Below are 19,380 nucleotides of genomic sequence, written 5' to 3'. Positions count from 1 at the left end.
GAAGAAGGGCGGAGTAACTGGTTGCGTTCCAGGTCTCCTGTATCGCAGTCCCACTGCGCAACATCCCAGTTCTCACATCTGGAACTGGATCAATTATAGGCGAGCTGGAACCACTGGCTGGAACCCCACTACTTTCAAGCTTGAAAAACACTTCCTGCCAACAGCAGATCAGTTCCTGCAACCGTAGCTGGTTAGCTAGCCTGTTATCAGAGCAAGAAGTAGGAGTGCGACTGGAGCTGGGATGGCGGAGAAGAGCCCTGACTTCAGCGGCTCAGACAGCCGAAGGTGTCTCGCCCCGTCTCCAGGAGAGAGAACGCAGCCGTCCCCTGGGACCGGGGCGTCCAAATGGGTCCGTCTGAATGTCGGTGGAACATACTTCCTCACTACGCGGCAGACGCTGTGCCGAGACCCCAAGTCGTTCCTCTACCGGTTGTGCCAGGCCGACCCAGACCTGGACTCTGACAAGGTAACCGTTATTAGCCAGCTAACCGTTAGCTTTCTAGTTTAGGTAAAGCTATAGTGTTGTTATAGCTCTCTACATTATTTATATATTGGAAAGCAAGGGTGGCGATTGCAAAGAAACCTTAACAGCTCACTAACTAACTGGAGAACTTGCGAGCGCTAGAAAGGTCGCTATCAGTTCCATGTTGTTCAACTCAAGCTACGAAGACATTTGCCTCTGGAAATCACCGCTCTTGGAGGCTGATATGTATCGGCTAATTAATGTTTCATTTGAGCCTCTAGATGTCCCATGGCACGTTCTCGCTCAACAAATGAGCCATACCCCCTTAGAAAGACCACCTTACTTTACCAGTGTTAGGAATGTTAGGATATTTATAGCATAGCATAGAGTACAGCACAGTGTTTTATTTGTATTGTATAGTATAGTGGATATAGCCTTTATTTATGTAAACCAGCTCTTTTCCCTTTTTGTTTTTAGTATTCTTTTTTATTTCCTAGCACCAGGGGAGCCCCCCCTCCCAAATTTCGTTGTATGGTACCTGTACTATATTAATGACAATAAAGACCATTCATTCATTCATTCAGTGACCCTAGGTGTTGATGTGACAGCAAAGCAATGTTTCTTGAAATTTACAAAGTAGACAATTCAGTCAGGCAAAGTTGACTGAAAGGTATTATTGATTTGCTTTTCTTGCTGCAGCCAAGTTATCAATGTCCTTGAAGTGTACACTCCCCCCACATTAATGTAAACGTATACCATAGCAGGCTTTAGGGAGTTTTCACCACATCTTTTACACCATTACACATTCCTTTTGAAACCATTTGGGGAGTGCCTAGGTCCACAATTCAGAGAAAAGGAGTGCTGTGACGTAATGTAAAATGCACTTAAAACGTGGATTTGGAAAACGTTATAGAATTGGGATGCTGCATCAGAGCTCTATGCCCCTCAAATAATGATGTTGATAGAAAGCAAGTGCAATGTTCCTGACGCAGAGCTGTAATGGAAAGAGGTTCACTCTTTTGGTTATCAAATTGGACTTGTTCTTAAGATAGCCTGCAAATTAATATCCCCTGCAAATTAATATCCCCTGCGCACCAACCCCTATCACATATTTTCACATTTGATTTAGATTTGATTCTTAAAGGTCATGCATCATTTAACAGAAAGCATTTAAATGTGGCAAAATAGCTTACAAATCACGTTGGCTCATACAGAGCCTTTGGACCCTTCACAGAATCCCAGTAGAGAATACTTAGGCTACGTATTCTAGTACGTTAATCAACTAAGCCTTTATATGCAACCCATAAGTCAATTCTTTAGTGTTGAATAAGATTAGACCATTCTAGATGTGACTGAGGCTCTATAGGACTGGGAATGGCATGTGTCCAGTGTAATGTGTACAGGGCATGATGAGCTGAGTCTGTGTATGGATTGTTGCTAATGATGGCCTTGTGAGCATTGGAGCTAGGCCGCCGTGGGGATTCTGAGGGGATAATGAGACCTGCTAAATGTCAGTCGCCCCACGTTGGCCCTTAGGGGGTTTTGAGCAATGTGTAACCGCTCATCTCTTGCTCCTCCAAGCTCTGGACACTTCCTGTTCCCTCTATATCTTCAACTATTCAATCCACGGGCTAGCTCAGTGTTTATCGCATCATTATCTGGGCAGGGCAGCCATTCCCATCTGGCTCTGTTGCCCTTCCTTGCCTGTAAAAATATGCCATCTTTATGCCATCTTTACCCCTGAATGTTGTGCTGCTTATTATCATCATCAATTCGTCTGTCTCTTTCTTTTCTTGATGTAGCCCGTCATGCATGAACCCTGTTGATATGTTGGGATGAGATCCATAATGACCTCTATAATGAATTTCTCTTTTTTGTGTTGACATACAGGATGAAACAGGTGCCTATTTGATAGACAGAGACCCAACATACTTTGGTCCAGTGCTCAACTACCTGAGGCATGGGAAACTGGTGCTCAATAAAGGCCTGGCAGAGGAAGGTATGATTAGAATGTTGAGGGGTATTCTTGGATATGTTTAGACATGTCATAAGAGTTTCACCATTCATATTTGTTGCTGTTTCTATTTTGTTCCAACACTTTTTTAAGGTGTGCTCGAGGAGGCTGAATTCTACAATATCACCTCCTTGATCAAGCTTGTCAAAGACAAAGTCAGAGAGAAGGATTGCAAAACAGCTCAGGTAAGTAGGTTTGGTTTAACATTTATGGATTTGTTTTTCGACCCTGAGATTTAACTCAAAAAGTTTGCCTAAGATAGGTTGTCAACCCTGACAATAGAGTTCTACTGACCTCATGATTACTGGAGGCACATCCTTGACCAGCAATCCTTCAAGGATCCTCTCTGATTACAAGGCTAATCCTGTGATGACTTTGGGCATTGGCTCCACTTAAGATGGTGGGATTTCCAGGTCATGTTGAATACATTAGTCCAGAGTAGCCTTATCCTTGCCAGGGAGATGAGGTCAGAAATTGGCACAGATTAGCCTCTAGGACTCTATGCTCTACACTTGGTGTGTGTGTGTATGGATGTATCGGAGCACTTGCTGCCCTGCTGCTTTTTCATCTGTGAATGTCTCTCAAACAACAGTTTGAGAAGGACTGACTAAGGGTTTCTTTAGAGAAAGAAATGTGTAAAATATAGTAAACTATACAAATATAAAGAGTCGTACTTGCATCCCTTTGTGTCTGTGTCAGGGTTTCCGTTAGAAAAAATTGCCGCCGGACAACGTGTCCGGGAAGATTTCGATTTACCGGACAAACGTCAGATATTCCGGTCATCATATTAAAATATAATATAGCTGTTTGTCGCGGTGATTACTGTTGTGTAGCGGCCTATATATGCCATTTAATGTCTATTTCTCATCCGATACGATTAGATGCGAGCTATATAATATATAATAATATAACATGATTTGCATGCGCGCTATGCATATATGTCCAGCGCTGAACGCGCGCCACACTGGGAACTGAACAGACTGCATCGATCAATGAACGGACTCCACATTACGTTAACTGAAGTTTGTTAAATTGTTTGGGATTAATGTGAGTTTTCTATTTTCTCTTTCCAGTTTTACCCTTTTTTAATCAATAAAACAACGTCATTTCTATAACCAGGTCTCGCTGGTTGGGAAGGCATTTAGTTTAGCTGCCTGTCAAATCATACTTAATCGGACTCGGGAGTATGACTGAGGAGAACATAACTGTTTATTGATAAACAATTGACAGGCAGGTTGGGATACGATGACATTTTAATTAGGTTTTTTCTCTCTCTCTCACTCGCTGTCTCTCACACACACACACACACACACACACACACACACACACGCACTCACCCGTGGTGGTCAGCACGGTGCTGGTGAAAAACAGGGAGGAGATGAAATCCCAGTTGGGTTCGCTGGAGTTCCCCAGCACGGACACGCCGTAGTTACTGGTTACCTACCTCCAGCGCCCGGGCCAGCAGCTCCTCCAGCCGGGCGTCGGACACGCACGCGTTGTCCCGGAGGAACTCCCGGCGGAGGGCCTGCAATTGTTCGCGCAACCGGTGCGACGGCGTCAGCCGCCTCCATCTCTTCAGAGCCAGACTTCTCCTCAGACTCATTGTTGCTTGGTTTCATGAAGTAATTGCTAAGCTTACTTTGTTTTGCCATGTTTACATTAATTTAATCGCTCGCTATGGTGCACTTTGAGCTGCAACGTTTGCGTATTATATCGTTTGCGCAGTGGCCCGCTGCGCAGGGTTGCCGAATGGGCTACTGGGTTTAGCGGTAATAGACTGGTTAGGCTGTATTGTCAATCCCATCTGGCAACCCTGCCGCCGCTGTTTCGCATAGGCAGCCGCTAGCCTACACATTAGGAGTCATCATCATGCCGGCGTCAAATCATATAATAATAAAAGAAATACATAGCCTATATATTCGTCTTTTTTAAAATAGAAGGAATCAGAATGTGAACTTTAGCGAATTGTATTCAAATTGTGCTTAGAGGGAATTATTTTCACCGGACAATATGACCGACGAGTTTTAAATTTGTCGGACTTCAACAAATTTTACCGGACAAAGACCGGTAATTACCGGTTAACGGAAACCCTGGTCTGTGTGTGTTATATGTGTGTTATAAAGGGTTGATATTCTTTCAACAGAGGCAGGGTTATTTATGTAGTTTCGGCAGGTTTTGTATTCTAGGTTCAGTTTACATGGTTGATTCCTTTCTCCACAGCTCCCTGTCAAGCATGTCTACAGAGTCTTGCAGTGCCAAGAAGAGGAGCTAACACAAATGGTCTCCACCATGTCAGATGGCTGGAAGTTTGAGCAGGTAATTAGACAACCAGAGGTTGATACCTGGTTGAATACAATAACTACTATTTCTGGCCTAATTGGTCCAGGCCTAATTGGTCCATCATGTCCCTCAACACATGCAATGTCAACATTTCTGTATTAGTGGTCAATAAGATAAGACATCAATTTCTAAAATATGCTAGAATTTCAACTCAATCTTTTGAAATATTGCTGAGATTTTTTACTTCACCTTAACTCTATGTTGAATATTGAGTAAATGAACTTGCCATTTAGCTAAGTGCCTTACTCAAGGGCACACTAGTGGTGGTGTTTCAGATGGGATATGAACTCACAACCTTCCGATCACCAGTCCAGTTCACTATCCACTAGACCACTACCCCTAAATCACCACTACCCCTAAATCAAAGGTGTGTTATCTCATTCTCTAATGTCTTGCAACATATTCTGTGAGCAAGTCCAATTTTGATGTTGAGTTCACCCTGTACCCCCTAATATTGCTGAGATTTTTTACTTCACCTTTCATAGAAATTCTGCATTACACTAACATAAAGAAACATTGGAGTGATGAAAATACAGTCATTCAACATAGGCTACTTTCTTTGTCTACCGAGCAGTTTCCTTTGTGAAAGTCTAAAATGTGTCTAACCATGTGAGAAGAGACTGACAAAAGCTATTTCTAGAGCAAATGGAAACTTTTATGGCTTCTGCCAGAGGCCAGGTCGCAATAGTTTGATTGTATGTGATGTTTAATGGAGCACCAGAGAAAGGGGATGTTGCTGTTTTGGTAGTTAGATCACCATGTTCTGGGTGTAACTCTGTTAGTAGGCTAGCCCCCACTCCCGAGTCTGCATGGTGTTCGGGTCTTCCCCTGAGAGATAACTCTGAGTGGGATGCTGCTACTGCTAATCTCATGCTTCCTTTTTTGGGAACCAGCAAGGTGACAGAATGTTAGGCATTCTGCTCCCGGTTGCTTTATGAAAATACGGACATAGGTACCTACTTTCGGTATATTTCTATTATCTATTTCTATTTTACATACGTATTGACTATGACTTTAAATGGCAGCTTTTCATTCTGGGCTTCACAATGCAATGATTACTATATCATTCATGAACCTAACAGCTCAAAGTTCTCATGCTTTTTAGATAAGTAGTCTTGTTTCATTTTTTTACCTTGACTTCTCAATCACCCTCATGGCTCATACCATAAGGTCTTCTGTATGTTGTTTAATGTTTTTGTTATGCAAACTTTAGGAGAGATAATCTTCTCATGTGTGCATGGTCCTGATTGTGTGCTCAAAATCATTACTGATTGGTCTTCCTCTTTTCTCCCCCCTTCTCTCCTCTCAGTTGGTCAGTATTGGCTCCTCATATAACTATGGAAACGAAGACCAGGCAGAGTTCCTGTGTGTTGTCTCGAAAGAGCTGCATAACCAATCATATGGCACAAGTAGCGAGCCAAGTGAAAAGGCCAAGGTGAGTTATCACTGCTCTGCTACTACAAGTATTTGGGAGCGTTTATTCAATTAACCTTCATCAACGTAGTGTACTGACTATTTCCCAACCATTTGTGATTTACTCCTAGTTGAGAGCATGTGTTGTGTGTTATGTGGGTTTTTTGTGCTTGCTGTGTGAACGTTGTGATGTGTATGCGTATGCCTGTCACTACTTGATTGGACCTATATAGTAGGACAAAGCTGCTGTACTGTCACGTAGCTTGGAAAATTACTGCATTGTCCTCTCTTTGCATGCTGCATGACCAGCAGAGAACAAGCTCAAGGATTTTTAAGTGTGATATGCCACTGAATATATCTACCTTTCAATGTAAGGTCATATGGGTGAGACTTTGCTTAGACCCCTGTAGCCCCTCTTGCCTGTCAAGTCATTATCAAAACTAGAGCATCCCACTAATTATTATCTAGAGCAATGCTCTGATAATCATTGAAACTGCTTAAATATTTAATGGCCTCCTCCTGTAACCAGATTCTACAGTCTATGGAAACATCTACATCTGTAGTCCCTGCTCTGAAGGAAAATAAGTGTCTTTTTGCCTGTTTGATGTAGTAAACCCCTCTGTGCATAAATTTGTGCAAAGCAGACATTGTGTCAAATATGTGTATGTTAGATGTAAGAAATCTCATCTGGCTCTTCATTTTCTTTTGCAGATTCTTCAGGAACAAGGCTCTCGAATGTGAAGAGTGCATACCTTAGTATTTTGTCTTGCCATGATGTTCAGATACAAACACACAAAACCTCATCACATTCTGAGGGACCTTAGATTTGAGCACAGGAAGAAAGAATGACCTTACCACTCAAACAGGCAGGAAATATGCATGCAATTTGGAATAACTTGAGCAAAATGGGCCATTACATTTACAACGGGTCCATACATTACTCAGGGTCTCCAATAGTGTTTTGTTTTGGAAGATGCATTAGCAATACATGGTCTGGTAGGAACTGCGGTCAAACATCTATACATTTGCATTTTGCCAGTCCTTGTCATAAGAAAAGTCCAACCTCAATGGTTAAACCACATGACAAATGTATTTAAAGACTAATTGAGATTTGAGATTCTGTAATTATATGGAGTTGCATAGATTCATATTGTTATGTGTGTATTATATTACAGTTCTTTTTGTTTTTACATATCTTTAAACTGAGCTTATTTATATTTCCTTCCCATATATCCCTTCAACCTGCACATTGTCAAAGTTTTTTGTTGACAAGGTTATTCTATGTCATAGAGGGTTATGTGGTTGGTTTGGGAATGCACAACCTTAAAGGACTAACATTTGTCTTCCATCACAGGGCATATTGGATGGGTTGCCTGTTTGGCTTTGGAACTGGAATATGTTATATTATATAACACTACTTAGAACCTTTCGTCAGGCTTATGTGTTCACATTGAGATGTACTGTAAGTGTTAATATGTGGATGTTGACCTTTTATTTTTTGGTAAAGATGTCTTTGTTCAGATTTTGTACCTTTTTTCTTTTTACCTCTAGTTTTTCCACAAAAAGTAGTTTTTTTTTGTTATTTTTGGGATTGTTTTTCAACTGATGCTATCATTAATTATTATGACACTGACTGTTATTGGCTAGCATAGTCAAGGAAAACCTTTCCATTTTAAGTGTAAAAGAGAAGCTGTGTTGTCCTGCATGATTCAGAAAATGGTTATAGTGTGCATGCATCTTTTTGTGTGTATTGTTATTATACACATAATGTAAGATTCTGCGGTTTGACTATTTTGAGCTTCGACATTGCTATTTACCATGCCCATATACACTGAACTGTGGCTCCAGACTGTAGCACTTTGCAGACATGCAAGGTACATTAAAGCTCTGAGCTAATATATTGGAAATAATAATCAATTTTCTTAACCTTGGTATTAACTCACAGAAAGATTAGCATCTAATTGATCACATTAACATATTGTCAATACATGAAAACATTTTTTCGAAATGTTGCCTTTGTTCAATGACCAAATCCATGTCTGAATTTCAACTTAAATCAGAATTTCTGTGGTCAGGGATAAGTAAATTACTTTGGTAGTCTACATTTGTATCTATAAGGCTTTGTATATAAGTAGAGCAAGGAGTCTAAGAATATTCAGATGTGTTATATCAGTGCATGTTATGTTTTACACACACACACACACACACACACACTAAGGGCTTTTAATAGTGGAATACAAGCTATAATCTGCAGAGGTCTTGTTTACCTAATCAAGGTAAAGTTTACATGTCTAGTATTTTATAATCTTGATCTTGATGTTTATTTACCCTGGCATCATGACACCACCCTCTAATTAGGCTGGTTTAAACATCTGTATATTTTATCTGTATGTTTACATATCCCATATAGTTACTGTCAGCCATGTACAGTATCTACCAGTTCAGAGTTTTTGAATATGTTCAGGGGACGGTTTAATTTCCTGGTCACTGAGTTGGTGTCTTGTGGTGATATGTGCCTCTTTTTCCCCTGAGGCCCCACTGTGCATGTGCAATTGGTGTAGCACAGATGCCCTTACACCTGAGGGCTCGCTGTTTGTGTTCACCTTGCAGTGGTAGTGAAGAAACTCTGAACAGCGTGAGCCATGTGTCTAGTGTTGCATCTGAGTGGTGTCCTTCGACTGCAGATTCACAGGTGTTGTATCAGCCATTGCATGCATGGCCTGATGCCTTCTACCTCGTCCTCAGCTCTGCAGGACACCACTTCACCCCGCTGAGAGCTTTCAAGTTTATGTTAGTTATTTTTTAGATTGCCAATTATTAAGAGACAAATGTGCTCTTTCCTATGAGGCTGCTGTGGGTTTCTAATGGAATGTTGTTCCAGTTTTCCATTAATCTGCTAAATGTATTTTAAGAATCAACAGAAACGGACTGAATTGTTATTTGCTTCACTGTATCACTGCTGTTCCTACATATTGGTATCCTCTAAAATGTTTTATATCTGTATTTTTATGCTGTACATACATACTATATTATAATAATAGCAAGTTTTGACTATGGGAAAATGTATATGATGAATAGACCTGATGAATTTAATAAATGGTAATGGTTTAAACATTTGCATTGTCCACGTTCTCGTGTTGATTGAGATCACACTGTATAGGAAGAGATCAGCAGCAATATGTAGGAGTTGGGTTAAAGCACTGAAAATACCACTCAGACACTACACAACTAAATTACTCAATGATTAGACAGTGAATACACATTTGAATAGAATTGAGAGGAGCGCTTGTCCATGGTTATTACAATTCCATCTGCTTCACAACATGCTTGTCTCCCAACTTGGAAGAATATTCATCAAAGAATATACTGTACAGTGTAGCTAGGGGTGGTAATAAGTACATTGTGAAAACATTACATTAATGTTTGTGGTTTAATTTAGTCATAATGTGTAAACAACCCCATTCACTAGTACCGTCCTTGACGTACGCCCTCTGCTGCCAGAACGATTATTGCAAGCTCTGCTTGAATGGGAGTGTCGTAAAGGGACCGTTGGCATGTGCCAGGTATATGTGAATAAGAAAGAACTGTGCATTTTACCATTCATACTTCTCATTCATTATTGAATTCATTTTCATATCGAACTCAGATAATAACGATGATATCAATGCCCAAATGTATTGTGTTATAGTCCCATCCAACCACCTTTTTACACGTAGTCCCTAAATTGGAATGCGCGATCTCTTTAAATGAATTGGTGTCAAACGCATTGCCTGTAAAGTCATCTCTATCACAAATGACACAGAATATTTTATTTTCCGAATGAATCCCGAATTTTCCCTTATAGATTATTACACAATGGTTTCAGAAATATCCCATGTTTATTTTATTCATTTATTTATTTATTTATTTATTTATTTATGGTTTTGGTAAATGGTATATAATGTTAGCTTCCTTTTTTATTCCATGTCATGTGTTACATTGTTAATTTAATTGCAAACGCTCTCAATTAGTAACAGCTTGAGAACAAGCCAATCGAGTAATTAGTGCCTATTGGTTTCAGGCAATAGCTAGTAATCAGCGGGTCCTATTTAGCCTGCTGACATTTCTGTGTGTTTCAGGAGGGAAACTTGTTTAGTTTAGCCAAGACTTGGCCCACGTTTGAGTCAATTTGATATTAAAACTCGAGTTATTTTAGAAATACACAGATTTAAACCAGAACGGAGGTAAGTGTTTATTATTTGCAATTGATATTAGTCTTTGTGGGGAGACGGTGTGAGTTTCCGCGTGTTTGTTTGGTTGTTTGATATAGCCAGCAAGCTAAGCTAGCAAGTCAGATTAAACAAACCTGACAAAGTTAGACAATTCTGACGCCTGAACCTTTAGTCATTTTTCGCCGATGAATGTTACCAGGAGTCATACATTACAACTTGACTTTATTTATGGTTCTGATGTTACCTAATCTCATAACATTTCTAGCTAGGTGCTGAATATGGAACCATTGCATTGGGCACATGCAACAATGTGATGCTGGTTGGGAAAGACACAGTCAGTGCGGATAATGTCCCTGGGCCAGGACAAGAAGCAAAGGAGTAAAGTGAACTCTAGGACTAGGCTAGTATTCAGGTACGGGGGATACTCCCGGAAAAAGATGTCAATCTACGACATCTGCCTTAGTGGCCTATACTGTAGTCAGTTATGTAGCCGACCACACGGGTTAGTGGTCAACTATATACTTGTGACTGGTGCTTAGGGAACATTGATATCTGGCACGCTAGGGTCTGAGTGGAAGCCCAGAGGATTGGTAGGCATGATCACAGATGCTCCTGCCAGCTCTAGACTGGCCAGCATCCATTGGCAACTTATACATGCCTAATGAGCTTAGACCGTTTTTTCTAATCAATGTATAGAAATTCGATTTCTAATCGATATATATATATATATATTATTATTTTTTTTAACTCAAAGCACTCAAATTAAATTCTACACCCTTTGCCTGTAGTGTGCACTCCCCCTTGTGGATTTAAAAGGAATTGATTGGTGTAAGGAATACAGTGCTAACGCTCCAGCCATACTGTTACCAGTCCAATGTATTTACTGTAAAAGCACAAGAAGTGCATGAGTACACACCTGGTTGAAGCGTAGTAAAACTGGTGCACACCCTGGTTTAACAAGTCATCAGTCAACATAAGTTTGCAGGAAATTACTCTTGATGATGTAATTGCCAAAAAGTTCTCATACTAGTTTAAAATATTTTGTTTTAGGGAGCAAGAAGTCATGTCTGGTATAGCCTTAAGCCGCCTTGCACAGGAAAGAAAGGCCTGGAGAAAAGACCACCCATTTGTGAGTATTAAATGATTTTTTGGAGGGGAACTCAATGTTCTCTCACTTTCACGTCAATAGTGATTGTTTTCATTGGAGTTTGTTTTCAACCTAGCCATTTCATCCATCCTTTCCTGGGCTGTCCTAAAGTCACTTGATAAATCTGTGAAAAAATTTGTCCTCCACCACTACCAGGGCTTTGTTGCTGTGCCAACAAAAAACCCAGATGGAACAATGAACTTGATGAATTGGGAGTGTGCCATCCCAGGAAAGAAGTTGGTAAGGATGTTTGTTTGTAGCGAGAGCTGAGGCGTGAGAACTTTCATTTCCGTGAAGCGGAATTTTACCCCGTAATTCAGTGCATTTGTTTTCATTAGTCAATAGCAGACACATTGACACATCCTGTTTTAAGATGATCTCAGTCAAGATACCTCGCTCAAATGCCCTCATCAGTCCTGATGTTCAAAATTGCCCATTTGATTAGATTCCTACAAGTCACAAGATTCCTCTCCCTCCCACACAAGGTCCTTCTGTTGAACATCGCAAGACCTAGTGCAGGGGTGGCCAACCCGCGGCTCACGAGCCGCATGTGGCTCTTTGCCGGTCTCTGTGCGGCTCTTTAATCCATTCATTAAAAGTGCGTGGTTCGCTCGGTGTCTCAGTAGGCATCGTTTTGGTATGGCAATTCATGGCACTCGCCATACCTGGCTTAACATTTTTTAAAATCTGAAACACGTTTAGTCATTTTGGTGATTTTATCCACTACACACAACGGTAACTCAAAACCTCCCGGCTCCATCTCACCCCACTAGCCAGGCGCTGTAGTGGAGCACAGGGTTGCCAGACGGGATTTCAAGCCCAACCAGTCTAAAAGCTGCCGAATCCACCCGTCCAGAGTGACCAAAAGTAGGCCTATCTGGCAACACTGGAGCGGGACATCGGTTCCTCAATAAACAAGCCACGAGTAACTTTATGTTAAATACCTTGTCCACGATTCTCGTTCATTCAGGTGTGTTAAACAAACTGTATAAATTCCATTTACATACTGTTGGTTCAAATGTAACATATTAATGTTCTGTCAGTACAAACATGTTCTAATGTTATTTTAGTGAGTTTGCAGATTACAAGAGCTAGTTTACGTATGTCAACAATGTCTATTCTCAATAATTTCAGTAATAATTGTACCACATTGAGGCCAGTAACACTGACTTGTGTGTGAGTAAGTTATATGTGTGTGCAAGCATGTTTTTGATATTATCATCAATCGTCTCACTTTTACTAGGTGAGCTGGTAACACAAATATGCCAGGGGAAAAAGGAAAATGGACATAAAGACCTCTTTTGGTCAAAGGGCAGCAGAGACAAGTACAGGGACACAGGTGACAGGGACACAGGTGAGGACTAAATCTAGTGTTTTAACAGTGCAGTTAATGTAGAGTTGAGAATAGCTAAATCTGTTATGGTTTGTTTCTAAGGAGATTGAACCAGTCTGCCTGCTAGGAAAGATGTAGGCTACTACCTGCATACTGTAGTTGTCTCCTTTATTCATTACCTTAATGTCACAAGTAAATTGTATAGAAACAACTCGCCAAAAATTGACTATTTTGGTGAGTCCACCCCCTTCAACCCCCCCACTCAGACCTTGCCATACCTTGCCATTTGCTGAAATGACACCACTGGTCTCATAGCCTATTGGAAATGTATTGCGTGTGTGTGAATGAGCGCTTTTGTGAGCCCGCATGTATGATGTGGCTCTTTCTGGTACCCCAACAATTTTTTGTGGCTCTTAAGGGCTCTGCACACAGCGTGCGATTTCTGTTGCGCGTCAACATTCCATTTTGAAGTTTGAATGGAAGTCTATGAGAACATCGCATTTCAACACACACGGCCCCGATTTTAATCGCACGGCGAAAATTCGATTCCATTCATTTTGAATGGGACAAAGCACACGGCGTGCGAGTTTTGTCGCACTGTCAAATTTGTGCTTTTTCCCATTCAAAATGAATGGAATCGAATGTTCGCTGTGCGATTAAAATCGGGGCCGTGTGTGTTGAAATGCGATGTTCTCATAGACTTCCATTCAAACTTCAAAATGGAATGTTGACGCGCAACAGAAATCGCACGCTGTGTGCAGAGCCCTTTAGTCTCCGACTGGTTGGCCACCCCTGACCTAGTGTATGCTGCTCTCTGGCAATCACTGGTAGAGCAGGGTCAGAGTGCAAAAACTCCTAGGGCCGGTTTCAGAGACAAGGCTTAAGCCTAGTCCTGGACTAAATCACACTTTCAATGTAAAATCTCCATTGAAGATGTTTTTTAGTCTAGGACTAGGCTTAAGCCTTGTCTGTGAAACCGGCCCATAGTATTTTAATGTGGAGTTTTTTAGGACAAACACAGACCTCATGTTTCGATAGCCATGATGCAGCTGCACACGAAATGATGTTAGTTCTAGATGGTATGCATTAGGGCTGTCCCAAACGACTATTTTTCTAACGATTAATCTAACGATTATTTTGTCGATTAGTCGGTTATTCTAACGACTAATTTAACGGTTAGTCTAACGATTATTTTTTTGCTGTTCGATTAATGTATCACTTAATTTTCCCCAAATAAATGTCAAAAACTTCTCTTATCAACATTTCAGTATTTTATTCAATTATTCTTGCACTGCAGGGCAATATTCCACACAACAAAAAAGATCCTCTCTTTCTTACAGTCCAACATAAAATATTATATTATAAAATATAAAAGTTAACTTCAAGTAAAAGGAAAAGTGCAAGGAATGCAGTAAATTCTGTAAAAAAGTGACATTCTAACCGGAATACCGTATACTCTCAGTAACAATCTTTAACAATAACAATCTCAACATAAAATATAATATTATAAAATATAAAAGTTAACTTCAAATGTGTTGATCATCTCACGAAAGCCTTGACCCTCCACAATAGCAACAGGTCTCATGTCCTTGACGATCATCTGTAAGATGCTGTTAGAAAGCTGAGCAGCCATCTGGGGTGTGCATGGAGTTGTGCTCTTTTTGTGGAAAAAGTTTTCCACACTGCTTTGCTTCCTGAAAATAAAAAAAGCACACATTTCTTATCATGTGTAGGCCCCTTAATGTCCACCTCACTGCTATGTTTAGCCAACATGGCCATTTAGAAGTCTGTCCATCACCACAACACATAGCTAGCTAGTAGCTACATGGCTAGCTAACTTTACTCTCGCTGCTATGTTATGAATAGCTAAATTGATGCTAACGTAGCATGCGAGCTACGAGCTAGATAACGTACAGTAGGTGCGAGCACCACAATAACAATAGGCTAGTAAGGCTACCGTAGCTAGCCAGCTACATAGCTAACGTTACTCTCGCTGCTATGTTATGATTAGCTAAATTGATGCTAACGTAGCATGCGAGCTACGAGCTAGATAACGTACAGTAGGTGCGAGCACCACAATAACAATAGGCTAGTAAGGCTACCGTAGCTACCCAGCTAGTAGCTATCCATTTTTCACTGATACACGGCCGGAAAAGTGAACAGAAATACAACGCTGACTTACGGTGCTAGCTTGCGGCTGTCTTCACAAAGCGCTCCAGGATGCTTTCGCTTGAGGTGCTCGTTCATTGCAGTCGTACTGCTGTGATAGGCCAATTCATTTTTGCACAGTTTACAGACCACCACATTGCCATTGGTTTCTTTTTTTGTAAAGTACTCCCATACTTTGGACGATCGTGGGCGAAGTCTTTTAGCCGCCAGCTCGAGTAGGCCAGCTCTGCCTCCGTGTTTGCACTGGTCGCAGCCATGTTGTTTTTTACGACTAACCGACGCATTTTACGGCAACCGACGTATTGACGTAATCGATGACGTCGATGACGTCGAATAATCGTAACAGCCCTAGTATGCATTATGGATCGAAAATGGATTTCAGGTAAACTTCCCTGAAAAGTAGCCTACAGATGTAATACTCTCTCATAGGGCTTTCGCACCGGCAAAGAACCGTGCCGGTGCGCGTTCGGAAACCTCCGAAAGTTGGCGCTGTCGTTCGCCAGACAGCGCCAACATTCGGAGGTTCCCGAACGCGAACCGGCACGGTTCTTTGCCGGTGTGAAAGCCCCATCAGTGCACTAAATGGATTCACAATGAACAGATTATTCCCATACCAAAGGAGTGACAAAGTTGTGTGGAACTTTAGTTTCCGTAACATTCATTTTCTGTGTTCTAAAGCATTTATTATTGGTTGATAGTTTTATAATCCCTAACGTTATTTTAAGTACGGTATGTGATTCTGATGTGCATACACTTTATAATAAACGGGTTACACTTACATTTTGACTGATTCTTATTATTAAACCAAATAGGCCATATGATGATGAATTTAAAATATATGCTTTATAAACCCCTAAAATAATACTGTATTGGTATATTCAGTGATCTGGCGTAATTACCACTGGAAGTTCACCCAAGCAAGACATCTCGCGAGCGAATCCACTGGTGCACGACCATGGCAGTGCAGCATGATAGCAGTGTGACATAAAGGTTACAGAGTGAACTTTCTTGCTTTACGAAAAAATCTCTCAGTAGTTGCCCCACGAAGCCGTGTCACTGAGTCAACCTTTTAAGGGTCCCATATTATTAAAAACTCACTTTCAGTGCTTGTGCTGAACATTTGGGTCTCTGATGACCCTACTAACACGGAAACTGAAATAAAGCAGTTCGGACAGCTGCATATATAAAAAAACCTGCGATGAAACAAGCCATTCAGATTGGCTGCCCCCGCCTACGCTGATTGGGGTCTCATCGTGCGCTGTGTTGAACATTTCCCCCACCGTACATTCCAAGGGAAACTCAGATCGTTACCATTTAAATGGTTTTGGATTCCTTGTTTTGTAGGGAACACTGGGATATTTGTTTTTTCATTTTATTCCCCCGGGAACTGTTTTTCCGCTGTGCTGCCACATGGCGAACCACTGATGATTTCCCGATCCGTCCAGAAAAGGACTGAAATAGATGCGTTTAGAGGCATGCTAGAATTAAAATCTGAGTGGTATTTTCAGCAAAAAACCTCAATGATTTTGTTTTGGGGGCCCCAGAGACCTACATTAACTTGTGGAAAAAGGGCACAATAGGTTTCATTTTAATGTAAAGTGTTAATCAATTGTTTGCATTTCTCTCTAGACCCCATGGGAGGGGGGCGTGTTTAAATTGAGAATGCTCTTCAAGGATGACTATCCCTCATCACCTCCAAAGTGTACGTAACCTTTTTGTAATGAACTGCAAACATAACGTGTTAATTACATTCTTGATTATCCTAGCATCTCATATTTCTCTCTGGCAGGCAAATTTGAGCCCCCCTTGTTCCATCCAAATGTATATCCGTCTGGTACTGTGTGTCTATCGATTTTAGAGGAGGACAAAGACTGGAGGCCAGCCATCACTATCAAACAAGTTAGTAGCTTGATCCTTTTTTTGTGTCTGACCACAAATGGTGATATACTGTACAGAATCAATGCAAAGATTTGAGCTGGATTGATGTTTGGGCTGTTTGTGTTAATTAAACTGGAGGTTGCACTGATAAGTGTTTGGCTGCAGAGGGCAGCATGTGTTCAGGTTGTTCAGACAGAGACACACACACACACACACACACACACACAGTGCAGAGTTGCCATTCTGCTTTGCTTTTATTGACAGATCTTGTTAGGAATCCAAGAGCTCCTAAATGAACCAAATATCCAGGATCCTGCACAAGCAGAGGCATATACAATTTACTGGTAAGTAATTAATACTGTATGCCTCAGTTCAATTGAATTCGGTCGAGTATTTGTAAAATGTCAGTTTAAAAAAGAAGAAAAAACTTCTGTAGGCAAAGCATTCTCATGAGCTTGTTGACACATGTTGATGTACAGTCGTCAGGCTGTCGGTTGAAAATGGTGTCGTAACATTTCCTATTCCTCATAACATTCATCAATCTCTTCTCTTTCAGCCAAAACAGAGTAGATTATGAAAAAAAGGTTCGAGCACAAGCCAAAAAGTTTTCTCTATGAGTTTCAAGACTCATGATCGAAGATTGTTTTGCTACGGATTTTTCTCCCTGCCCCATTTTTGTCTATTTCCAAAACTGTCCATTGCACACCTATTTTCTGCTGGACATTTTTCTTTCTTCTTTTTCTTTTCTTTTTTCTTTTTAAAAGTGAATGTTATGTGCCATTGTTCTGTCCTTAAAACACTCACCGTTCTGATGCACCCTTCACTATCTCATTTGGCAGTATTGGATATAACATGGAGTATGTTAGCACAATGGATTTCCCATTATTTTTGCAAGAGTTCACGCTAGTCAGAAAAGACTATGAGGTGGGAGAGTCACTTCTATTACTTTGTATTCCTACTGTAATGTATTCAATATGTTAGAATTATTCTGCTGATGTTTCTGGTAACAGGTTTGGGAAAAGTCAAAGCCTATCAGACTCTGTTAAGTTGTTTTGCTCCAAGTGCATTCCATTGCACACCTATTTTCTGCTGGACATTTTTCTTTCTTCTTTTTCTTTTCTTTTTTCTTTTTAAAAGTGAATGTTATGTGCCATTGTTCTGTCCTTAAAACACTCACCGTTCTGATGCACCCTTCACTATCTCATTTGGCAGCATTGGATATAACATGGAGTATGTTAGCACAATGGATTTCCCATTATTTTTGCAAGAGTTCACGCTAGTCAGAAAAGACTGTATGAGGTGGGAGAGTCACTTCTATTACTTTGTATTCCTACTGTAATGTATTCAATATGTTAGAATTATTCTGCTGATGTTTCTGGTAACGGGTTTGGGAAAAGTCAAAGCCTATCAGACTCTGAAGTTGTTTTGCTCCAAGTGTTTAGAGTAAATAAAAATGTTTATAAGAAGTCTGTGTTCATGCATACAGTTCTGTACAGTAGCCCTACTGTTGGTATACAGTAAGGAAACTGAATAAGGTTTTACTTGAATGCAGTAAGAACATGGAAAAAATGGAACTACTGTGAGGAAAGCCTGGGAAGATTGGAGTGGATCCAGCAAAGCCTGTGAACACCAGAGTTGATTCAGCATGTTCATATACTCTAGCTCTCTTCAGTGTTTAACAACTGCAGCTATATGTTTGTCAATTTATTTGAGATTATCAAGAGGTTTATTTATTTTTTTACACATGCACTTTTTGGCATATCCTTTTGGCACCATAAAAGAGAGCTATTTATGGCCCAGCAATGCCGGTGAACATCGCCCTGATGTGTCTAGGAAAGCATGAGTGTTTTTTTTACAGCCATCCAAAACACAATATAATTCTTCTAAATTTCACATTGAGTATCATGCCTGCCCTCCTAAATATTTCTATTGAGCCTGTACTAGAAAACCTCATGATCCAATTTCATATTTAAGCAAATGGAAGCAAGATTTGTTTTTTTCTATTAATTTTTTTTTTGTATGTGTATATATATAATTGGTTGAGCTGATCAAATCTGGACCGTGAGATATTACCTCTGAAGGTTACTGACAAGAGCATGTACTAGATCATGGGTAGAAATTAAAAGCTTGCCAGTGATTTAATTATTTAATATGATGGTCATGCTACACTTCGAGGCAGATTAGTGTAATTTGCTTTTTTCAGTTAAATACCTCTACCCCTCCTGTCCTTTACAGTTGAATGAAAACTACATTGACACATTTGTCTCATTTAAACATTAATATTCACATATGTATGTAAAATACACATTTAAGTTTATTTCCTAGAAAGAGGGTATATTGGTCTAGAGTAGACTCTAGAGACGACAGTGTGTGCACAGTGCACATCATGCTTCTCAAAGAGGGACTCAAGGG

The 19,380-nt window shown here is 40.5% G+C and overlaps 2 protein-coding genes across 2 annotated transcripts; both read left to right on the top strand.

Moving 5' to 3' along the window:
• Nucleotides 1-241: 241 nt before the first annotated feature.
• kctd5a (potassium channel tetramerization domain containing 5a) lies at nucleotides 242-9,307 on the top strand (the record flags this gene model as incomplete). Its single annotated transcript, XM_080522395.1, has 6 exons — nucleotides 242-466; nucleotides 2,354-2,462; nucleotides 2,571-2,662; nucleotides 4,698-4,793; nucleotides 6,127-6,252; nucleotides 6,942-9,307. The coding sequence occupies 6 exons, from the start codon at nucleotides 242-244 to the stop codon at nucleotides 6,969-6,971; spliced, it is 678 nt and encodes a 225-aa protein (XP_080378521.1). The 3' UTR covers nucleotides 6,972-9,307.
• A 1,023-nt stretch (nucleotides 9,308-10,330) lies between these two features.
• Nucleotides 10,331-18,364, top strand: ube2ia (ubiquitin-conjugating enzyme E2Ia). Its single transcript, XM_080524439.1, has 7 exons — nucleotides 10,331-10,453; nucleotides 11,492-11,570; nucleotides 11,745-11,828; nucleotides 16,720-16,792; nucleotides 16,880-16,989; nucleotides 17,233-17,312; nucleotides 17,525-18,364. The coding sequence occupies exons 2-7, from the start codon at nucleotides 11,505-11,507 to the stop codon at nucleotides 17,583-17,585; spliced, it is 474 nt and encodes a 157-aa protein (XP_080380565.1). The 5' UTR covers nucleotides 10,331-10,453; nucleotides 11,492-11,504; the 3' UTR covers nucleotides 17,586-18,364.
• Nucleotides 18,365-19,380: the final 1,016 nt, after the last annotated feature.

Source organism: Nansenia antarctica, assembly GCF_963989245.1.
Source record: "Nansenia antarctica genome assembly, chromosome: 2".
In the NCBI taxonomy this organism is placed as follows: Eukaryota; Metazoa; Chordata; class Actinopteri; order Argentiniformes; family Microstomatidae; genus Nansenia; species Nansenia antarctica.
Note: the sequence above shows the minus strand (reverse complement) of the source record. Positions and strands in the feature narration are given on the sequence as shown.